This window comes from Telopea speciosissima, chromosome 6 (assembly GCF_018873765.1).
Source record: "Telopea speciosissima isolate NSW1024214 ecotype Mountain lineage chromosome 6, Tspe_v1, whole genome shotgun sequence".
Taxonomy (NCBI): Eukaryota; Viridiplantae; Streptophyta; class Magnoliopsida; order Proteales; family Proteaceae; genus Telopea; species Telopea speciosissima.
The window spans coordinates 62,368,435-62,378,459 of record NC_057921.1 but is presented as its reverse complement, the minus strand read 5'-3'; the positions used below and the strand labels follow the sequence as shown (position 1 = coordinate 62,378,459).

Here is a 10,025-nt window from a genome sequence, read left to right as displayed (position 1 = left end):
CCCTGGCAACACCCTGGGCGCTAGGCTCCCTGGAGACAATCCTGATCAGGGGAAGTTGGGGTGAGGACAAGCAGGAAGGAGGAGATCCCCAGCCGGGAGAGAGTATAGTAAATACATGATGTATGCCTTTTTTACTGTAGCAAGTCTCAAACCCGAGATCTCTTCGAATAAAATGATGTGGCCAGCCAACAGAGCAAGGGGCTATTGGGAAATGGCCATTATCTATTAAAAGGTTGGTCAGCATTAGATGGTCATAATAATCATGTTATACTATTTGGAGGAGATTCTTTAGGCAAGCAATCCTTTTATAAAAAAATTAAAAGAGGGAAGGGGAGGGAATGAACCTTAAAACAAGCAAAGAGGACAGTTGAGCTGTTGAAGAACTTCATGGCACCCTTATCAAAGGGCTGAATGGGCCAATTTCTATGAATTGTTCTCAGGCAGCTAAATTTAGCTTGCTAATTCTAGAGAAAAACCTGAAAAGAAAACAAGAAAGTAGCCAACAGTAAAGGACATTTCAGACCTCCAACATGGGGAGGGGAGGGGAGGGGGGAGATAATTATGACAGTAGATTTGTGGGTGAAGAAAAGCTGTCCCCTTCGTCCGGTGACTCGTGAAATGGTCTACTAGCAACTAATGATAAGGAATTTTTAACTCCCACAGCCACAGTGGACTTAAAGTACAGCTCTTAGAATGAAGATCAAGCCCTCTGGGGAGAGGCACTAAAGCCCTTTACCTGGCCACCCAAGAGGGCAGCTCCAAAGTACAGTATGAGCATGGTCACAAACGTCTTACGAACTGTCCACAATGGCAACCAGAGTGCATTTAATATCATTGCTCTCCAGAGTTCAGCTTCCATCCCTTCTTATGAATTCTAAGAAAGCAGCAGCAATAAAAGTTTTATTTGAATGATAAACCGAGATAAATCACCAAGAAGAGTTGAATTTGTAGCAGTGGAGACCATTAACTGCTTCTCAGGAATTGAAAGTTGAAACCTCCAATATATGCAGAGATAAATGACAAATCAAAAGTTGGGAACACAGGTTCATTTAGAGATGCACTGGCTGGTATTTGAGCTCTGCTGAAGTATTTAAGAGGCACAAGTACTTTGGCAAATATGCTGCTCACCGAGTTTTCATTGAGCCACAGTGAAGGAAGAATGATGGCCATCATTGTGCTTGGATGGGTGTCCGGGAACAATAAAAGGCATTTCAGACCTTCAGCATATCAGGAGGGAAGGGGAGTACTGATGACCTTAGATTTGCAAGTGAACCCTTCACTGTGGATGAAGGAAAACTTTCCCAATATGCTGTCTTATTGGCTATCGAACAAAATTTTAGCGTCGGGAAACTTTGTTCGGTTTCTCTAATAATGGTGGACACCCATAATAGGAAGGGAATGGTTCTCTGGTCTGAATTTTATCATTGCAGTTACTCCACAATAGCAAACAAATATGAATAGCCTTTACTAATAAGAACAATTGTTTATGTCCCGGACACGTTTCCCTGCTATACTTGGGTAACAAAGAATATGGTAATTCTACCCATTCCTTACAAGGTATTCAAAACAGTCAAGTTCTCTTCAGTCATAGCTCTATTGAGTTGAACCATGAAGTGAAAGAGAAAGGAAAAATAAAGGATACAAAGCTGTACATGAATAACCCAAGAAAATAACCAAACACATGAAAAAAATATGGAACCAAGAGATGGAACAATAAAGTCAAGCGCCGAAATGCATCAAGGCCTCCATCTCTGGTAGCATCCGTTTTACATTCCGGCCCCTCATACCGGCAGAATTCACTCTGAAGGCATGCCATGGCCAACAGATGTGCCTCACTCTGTGGCGGCTATTTTGTTCACCTCTACGGTCAGCTTCATCCAATTGCCTAGTCAGCTCCTCAATCCGCTCATGCAATCCTGCAGCTCTGCTGTCAGCCAGCTGCAGAGACCTCTCGGCTGCTGCTTGGGCAGCCATGGCTGTGGCTGCGAGTTCTGCTTTCAGTTTCAATTTGCTGTTTGACAAATCCAGAGAAGCTTCCATCTTCTCTAACTCTTCTGTCAGACGTGCCACCTGGTAGATGAGAAACATGGATGTTTTCTGAGATTTTTAACTCTTGATATAAGTTATAGCAGAAGAATTAACAAATCGAAGTTGAAGTCAAAGGTCTATGTCATTTTGTCTGTCCAAAAGAAAGATAAAACAAGCACTACAAATCTATGCACAAGGGGATGTATGCCGCAACGACTGGTTGGTATGGCTTTATTGGTGTTGAAAGATCCAGTTACCTTGACTCTAAAATAGACTTACAATTTCCATTCAATCCGTTGGGCTCTTTCATCATATCATATACTCAAACTGCATTGCCTAAATACTTTATTGAATCTGATGACTGACCTCTCATGCCTAAATGCCTCTACCTCTGAAGTTTGGCAAATAAAAAACAATTGTAGGAGGTTCTGAAGCTGTAGAACTATCCAGATGATATGCTTCTCTAGAATCAAAACAAACATGATTTACTTCTCCTTTTCAAGGCCAGCAAATTTATAATGGGCTATGACTCAGTGAAAAGACTTTCAAAACCCTCATGATAAAATCAAACTATTACATTGTAATAATCTGAGACTGAAATAGAATCTCAGTTTAGTAAGAAATACTCAACTTACTGACTGAACCAGAGAGTTAATATTCACACCTTGTTACCAATTAAGTGTGTTCTGTTCGTGAATCATGATAATAGTCTGAGCAATTCAAATCCATTGCTTGTAACACCAAGTATTTTAATCAAAATCCTATTTTGAAGAGAAATAGCAAGTGATGTAGTGGTGAGAAGAATCACACGCTCTCCCTGCTTCCTTTTCTAACCCACTATTCATCATTGGCTCCAGCCAGTTCTCCGTCTTGATGCTCAAGTTCAATACTTTGTGATGATAATTATTTGAAATCTAATCAAATGGTTAGTTCAATTCTCACTACCGTATGTTTTCACAGTCAACCTTCAAAAAATTATTTCTTCTGCTTTCCCCAACTTGGTATCAGGGGGTTGGGAAGGATGAGTACAAAATAAACTTTAGGAACCAAGGAGCATGGAGTGTTCATATCCAACATCCAAAGGCACACACCAAATGAAGGCAAAACTCCATCAGACAATGCTAAACTCCCCAACCAACCCTCCTTAGAAAGAGAATATGCCATAATGGTAAAACGTTAGTTGCTTCTTGTTTAATCTCAGATCGGTCTTCCTTGATTTCCTTTAATGTTACATGTTTGATTCCTGAATATGTTCTTCTATTGCTGTCAGTCTGCTAATCCCTGCCTGCCACCAGCAAATCCTTCATTTGATCTGCATTATTTGGTATCAGAGCCAAAATCTTTTATTTCAGATCGAATCAAAAGGGGTAGAAAATCCAACGGCAGAAGAACTCGATGATCATCAAGAGATGATTCCAATTGAGGAAACACATTTCATAGAAATCGAGAGTCGAGACCACTGATTTCCTTCTTCCTCTACAAATCTTGGATGTGAGGAAGCCGATAGTTGCTATTTTTCGTCGTGAGGTGTGCCAAATCATCGTACCATCAAAGCCGATGTTAGGTACTTCACCGATATGCCAAAAACTCCAGAGTTGATGGAACGTGTTAAATCAAGCCCTTTAACCTATGCCATACTAGGCTGGCCCAATCAAATGCCCATACACTAGAGTGGGGCCCATTAGGCACATAACAGACAACCACGCTTCCGCAGCCGTCGTCCTCAGCGGCTCTCACTCTACGCAACTTTCACTTTGGCAGTAGGTAGCCCTTTCCAAGCGGCTCCACTCTGCTCCAGGGTTTTTGCTTGGCGGCAGGTAGCCCTTTCTTGACGGCTTTCACTCTACTCCAGGTAGCCCTGTCCTAGGTAACCCTTTTCGTGACTCGAACCCGTGACGTGGTGCTCGGCTCTGATACCAAATGTTAAGTACTTGACCAATACGCCAAAAGCTCCAAAGCTGATGGAACACGTTAAATCAAGCTCTTTAACCTATCCCATACTAGGCTGGCCCAATAAAGCGCCCATACACTAGAGTGGGCCCCATTAGGCACATAACAGCCGACGACCGTGAATGTTGATCAAGTAGTGTTGATTCCCCTTCTATAAAACACGAGGACGACTTTTTTCAAACATCGAGGGAATTGATGCAATTAATGGTATCCAATTGGGCCAACTGGGCATTAAAATACTTTATTTTAGCCTATGGCTTGTATCTATGGGCCTTGTGCTTGTTATTTTTGAGTTTTTTATTATTATTATTGTAATGAACCTTTTTTATAAGCCCAAAAGTTGGGATTTAAAAGGCTACACGGGAATAAATAATGGATAAGATTAGGTGGGGTCCATTAGTAGATTATTTTAGGTTTAGGGAGTCCGTTATTATTCTTAAAGTCTTTAGTCTTATTACTTGTTAGGAAGTCCAAATTAGGTAGAAATCTAGTTCCTTTATTTTTTTTAAAATAATTTAAAAGGCTATAACCTCCTCCCAATTGATTGAAAAGAATGGATTAGTTTGGAAATTGCCTTGTGTGGCTGAACTCTCTCTCTCTCTCCCTTGCGGCAACTTAGTTCTTTCCTATTTTCTGTCCTTATTTTTCTTTCTTCCTCCCTTCGATACTCTGTTTTCTCTTCCCTTTTTTTTTTTCCCGTTGCAGGTACTGAAACAAACATAATTTCAACAGACAATTTATATAGCTGCACATCAGTTCTCTTCTCCTTCATACTGTTAATAGTTTATTCAACTTCTGATCTTGTTTCTCTATTACTCTTTCTAGTTCTTGTAATCTGCCAACCTATTGTTCTATTTTCCTTTATCGCTTCTTGTCTTATCTCAGATCTGTCTTCTCTGATTTCCTTTAATGTAACATGTCTGATTCCTGAATATGTTCTTCTATTTGCTGTCAATCTGTTAATCCCTGCCTGCCACCAGCAGATCCTTCATTTGATCTGCATTAATCATAATAAATATTTACAGGACATGACAGAGAACAACCAATGAAACTAAAACCATTAGCAAACAAGATATCTTTGAATGAGATAGTAATTGATACTAAAGGGAATTGGTGAATCCTAATCAGGAATCTGATTCAGACTATAGGACTCTTACCTCTCTGTCACGTTCTTCAATCGCATTCTTTCCAGCTTCTACTTCCAATTCACAAGCTTCCCTCCATCTAGCAATTTCTTCTTCAGCTGTTGTTATTTCCATCATGAGCTCTTCAACCTTACAGGAAGAAAACACAATGAAGCTAAGGATAAAATAGGGAATAGAGCATGTGAGGAGAAGAACCATGGGAAAGTCCCTTCAGCTCTTAATAATAAACACATAATTACATTTTGAGCTAGCATACTCTCTCTCTCTTCCAACTCCTTTATGTATAGTGCACTTTCTGCAATTTTCTGAGCTTGTTTCTCTGTAAGACTTTGTAGACGCTCAGTGTCTGACCTGGCAAATAATAGATAATTAAAACCAATAACTAAGCAGCTGGTACCAAATGTCATACTGATTTAAGAGGAATTGTAACAAGGTCCAGTATGATTACTTCTCATAATATATTTGACTGATGCAGGTATTGCTAGATTGTCTTACAACTTACATTAATATTGTATACAGTAATCTAGTGAATAAGAAGTCATATTTCAACCCAATGGAAAGAAATGGATATTAGAAACTACGAAGCTTCAAAATATCCACCAAGTTTTGATGCGGGAGGCACTGAGTGTCATGTCCCAGTATTTGCAAACCATGGAAAGAAATGAGGAATACCTCCACGAACAATTTCCCATTTATATGGCAAAACATTTGCCAACAGACATAAGAAAAAAAAGAAGAAATTGAACATGAACAGCTTAGATGGAGGTCAGAGAACAGACCAATTATTCCCTGAGCTTTCAATGATTCCAAAGTCAAACCATATTACCACCCACTATAGAATGTAAAAAAAAAATGAATATAATATAAAATACTCTAAAATAAATACACAATGTGGTTAAGCAAGGGGATGGCAATCTGTTGTAGGACCAATCAAGCAACTAGGATTTATCCAGGTCTAGACAAGAATGACCAAGGTTTGCACATAAAAAAATTTCTTAATTCAGATAAATGATGTTGGGTCCAGGTTTCCCAAATATAAACTGGATAAGGTATGCACCTGCCTGAAATGCGTGCACAGATCAAATAATCTTGTGTTAATCTTGTGTTAGGTTACTTTTCCACAGGCTTTAGAAAGAGAAAATTGAAAGAAATTCAGAATTTGGGGTTCAGGAAGCTAGAGTGAGAAAAATATTAAAAAGTTCAATTTTTTTAGAAAAGTCTTCTGAGTTTTGCATCACACCCACTAAGTGCAAAAATTTTGCAAATAAAAAATCAAGGGAGAGTGAGCGAAGTGGGGAAAGCGAAAACAATGTAAGGATGAAACTCTCTGTTTCTTTTTTCTTTTTCTCAGGATGGCAATAAAACAAAGAATTTTGAAAAAAAAACTATTTTGCTTTCCTTCTCCTCCTCTTGCTTCTGGGAAAACAGCAACACTAAAACCTTACTCATGATATGAGCTTCTTGTCTGACTTAAAAACTAACTAGACCTTTTTTGCCACCCCTAGCTAATCACGATAAAACCTAGTGGAAGGCTATTAAGAGATTTCCACACACAGAAAACTAACTGTCATTAATATCATAAAAAAAGAGGTATAAATGGATACACAAAATATATAGAAGATGAAACTATCGAAGAGATCCTTGAGGAAAGGATGGTGGGGTGCAGATAAAGATTTACCAATGCACACACGGATCCACTTTGGAATCCAACCGCCATGTTCGTGAGTCGTGATTACTTCAAGCTTATCTTATTTTGCCCAACTTGTCAAAATTATAGTGCTAGAAATAGAGATCATAGTAAGAAACAACGCAACACTGAAGACAGATATATGGAGAGACAGTACCTAGATTCATCCAAAGATGTCTTTAATTGAGTGATTTCAAGACGCAAATTCTTCATTATCTTCTCTACAGTTGAGGCCTGATCAGGGTACCCCAAAACATCAGATCAAATGGCTGCCTAACATATGTAGTTTTCTGTAGCATACACATCCATAAAGCATACAGCAAATCCTCTTATATTAAACTCTGAAAAGCTCTAAATCAAAGAAAAAGAAGTATGAAGTACAAATACATGTATATGCATATTCCAAGTTGGGGAAATATATGTTTACAGTTGTCTACGGAGTGCAGTGTGGCTGCGAGCTGGTTAGTACAAGGATGCATGTAAAGAATGTTCTTACCATGTAGTTACAAGCACATAAACAGATCTACTATAATTGTATACAGCATTCATTTCTGTCAAATCTAATGCAGAAGAACGAGTCATTTAGGCACCTCTTTTACTTATTGTTTTGAAAAAGAAACAAACATGTCTATTTGCATTTCTACCTACATTACATCATATACCACTCTTTTATGTTTGAGATGGATAGGAGCATCAACTTTCAAGTGAATAGCAAAAGTACATATAAAAAAAGTATATGTATACAAGAAAAGAAATTCTGGAGACATAAATATGGGACCATGGTTGTTTAAACAAACAGCTCAAGTTTTCTTTGGAAATACAGGGGGGGCAAAAAAAGGCTCCTCTGGTGTTAGGAGATTCATGATGGTAACAGACGATGCAGAAACCTCATGCATAGCCCAATGAATTAATGTAACTTATAAGCAGTAAAAACATAGTTAATAGCTTTCAAAGAGCTACATTAATGTCATTACATGTAAATCAGGTTTAGTTTCTTAGTAAATCAAGTTTAGTTCCTTACATGGAGAATCCTTAAAATACTTGCAAGGATCATTTATCTAACTTCAGTTCCTCAGTAGAGAATTCTATACATCTCTCAAGCCATCCAAGAAATAACCATTTTAGCTTTTGGGACGGCTAAAAAGATTTGTGCTTGCTATGTTCCAGATATTTGGCAGGAATCACCCTTCACCCCACTCCATCCCCAGAATGTTATGTGGGGTGTATGGATTTGAAGTAGTTTATTGTTGCACTCCAGAATTTGCCAGGAATTACCTTTTCCCCCACCCCATCCCTAAAAGTGTTTTTTTTAAAACATGTTTTACAAGAAACTCATATAATGGATTATACACCATTAATTAAGGGAATGTAATGGATACATGCAAGTCCTGCTTTCCTAGAGTTCGGGCAGGGTGGACTGGGGTGGGTTTAAACATTCGGCATTTTTTACACAAAGTGGCCACCCTCAGACTCGAACTTACGCCTTCATGCTTGCATTTTGAGCTTTTACAATCACACTGACCAACGGCCCCTCAACAAGGTTCACTTATATAATTGTAAATTAAAATTAGCACCCAGTTTTTATGCCTGGCCGTGTACGTACATGGTCATGCCTTTCAACCGTTGGATGGGGGTGGGGAAGGGGTAGAAGACTAATAACACATCCCCCTCTCTCTCCCCTCCCAACAGTTGAAGGCACGACCATGTACATACACGGCCGTGCATAAAAAATTTTGCCTGAACCATTAACTGAGCCTTTCTGTTAGTAAAATCAGTACTGGACTTGAGTAAAGTTTGGGAAGTTACACAAATATCTTAATAAAAAATTGTCTAATTCTCTCCATTCCAGTGGATGACATCATGACAAACTGGAGAAATCAATGAAAATCATTTTAATATCCAACATGAATAGTCATGTTTGTTCAAAACTGATAGAGAAGAGAGCTGCAAACAACACTAAAGCAAAAGCACCAGAGTTCCACAGCTAAGTAATTGTAAATATTCATCAAAGTCTAGCATGTGTAAGTAACCGGCCTTCTAAACCTGTTGAGGTAAGGGGTTATAGTCATCAACTCCCTGTTCTAAACCATCGTATCCAGAATTTGTACAGTAAAAAAGAGAAGAGGCAGAATAATACCAGACTAACAACCTCCTGGTCGCAGTCACTACTTTCTGATTTATTGCATGAATTAGAACTTGAATTATCTGTTGAGTCACCAGCTGAAGCGCCCATCATGAATCCGAACCCAACCTTCTGCAACCCTTTCTCTGCAATCTGCAGAATTGCCACTCTCTTGTGTTCACCAGTTCCCTTCAGTTTACTAAGAGCCCTTTCCACTGCTTCCTTCTCTACTAAAGCAATCCTCAGCAAGCTATTTATGTCTCTGTTCTCTTCCGTCAAACTTACCACACTATTCTCCAATTCTCTTTTCTCCTTCCTTCTCAGCTCTTCGTACTCCGTTAACCGTGATTCTAATGCTGTCGTGAGTTTATGAACACCCGTCATCTCTGATAAGAATTCCTTCGATTCTTCATCAAAATCAAACTCGTCTTTAGTATGCTCATCTTCTTCTATTAAACTACTCGACTTGTCTTCAATAACTCTGTCTATGATCTTCCCCAAACACTCTTTCATCGACCGAAGCAAATCCAAACTGCAAACGAAAACCTTAATTCTCTTAGTCCTCTCCTCCAGTAACCCTGAGATCTTCTCTAGAGAAGCTTCAGCTTCACTACGAAAATCCAATTTCTCCTTCAGTTCCTCGTCTCGCTGCCTCATCAAATCATCCTCACGTTCTTTTGCCGCAACCTCCAGTCCATGAAGCTCGTCCCGCAGAGCATCTCTTTCATTAGTGATATCTTCAACAGATTTGACGAGATCTAAATTCCGATTAAGAGCTTCGTCTTTCTGCTGCTGTAGGAGGATGAAACTATCCTCCCTGGCCATGGATCTCGATTGAAGATCCTGGTAAGAAACCCAAAGCGTTTCCAGCTCTGCGAGAAGAGAATCATTTCGGCTCTGTAACTGGTGAAGATGTTGAGTATTATTTTCATCATCATCATCGTTCGAGAAATCTTCGCCTCTTCGATCATCAGAAACATTTTCCATGATATCGATGCTCCATTTAAAACTGAAACCTGAGAAAATTTCATCTCGTCAACTTAACGAACCCTAGAAGCACCTAACGGCTAACAGGCTTGAAGAGAGAAACCTG

General features: G+C 39.2%; 1 protein-coding gene across 1 annotated transcript; it reads right to left on the bottom strand.

The window, feature by feature from the left end:
- Positions 1 to 1,531: 1,531 nt before the first annotated feature.
- Positions 1,532 to 9,982, bottom strand: LOC122664686 (uncharacterized protein At3g49055). Its single transcript, XM_043860629.1, has 5 exons — positions 8,948 to 9,982; positions 6,968 to 7,044; positions 5,363 to 5,474; positions 5,136 to 5,252; positions 1,532 to 2,070 (listed from the first exon to the last, which is right to left on the bottom strand). Exons 1-5 carry the CDS (start codon positions 9,917 to 9,919, stop codon positions 1,720 to 1,722), a joined length of 1,629 nt encoding a protein of 542 aa, XP_043716564.1. The 5' UTR covers positions 9,920 to 9,982; the 3' UTR covers positions 1,532 to 1,719.
- Positions 9,983 to 10,025: the final 43 nt, after the last annotated feature.

Excerpts from the sequence above, each read along its gene's own strand:
- LOC122664686 (XM_043860629.1), bottom strand. The coding sequence starts at position 9,919 with ATGGAAAATGTTTCTGATGATCGAAGAGGCGAAGATTTCTCGAACGAT. Across the intron at positions 5,475-6,967 it reads ACATCTTTGGATGAATCTAG|GTCAGACACTGAGCGTCTAC; the intron begins GTACTGTCTCTC and ends ATTATTTGCCAG. Across the intron at positions 2,071-5,135 it reads TTGAAGAACGTGACAGAGAG|GTGGCACGTCTGACAGAAGA; the intron begins GTAAGAGTCCTA and ends CTCATCTACCAG.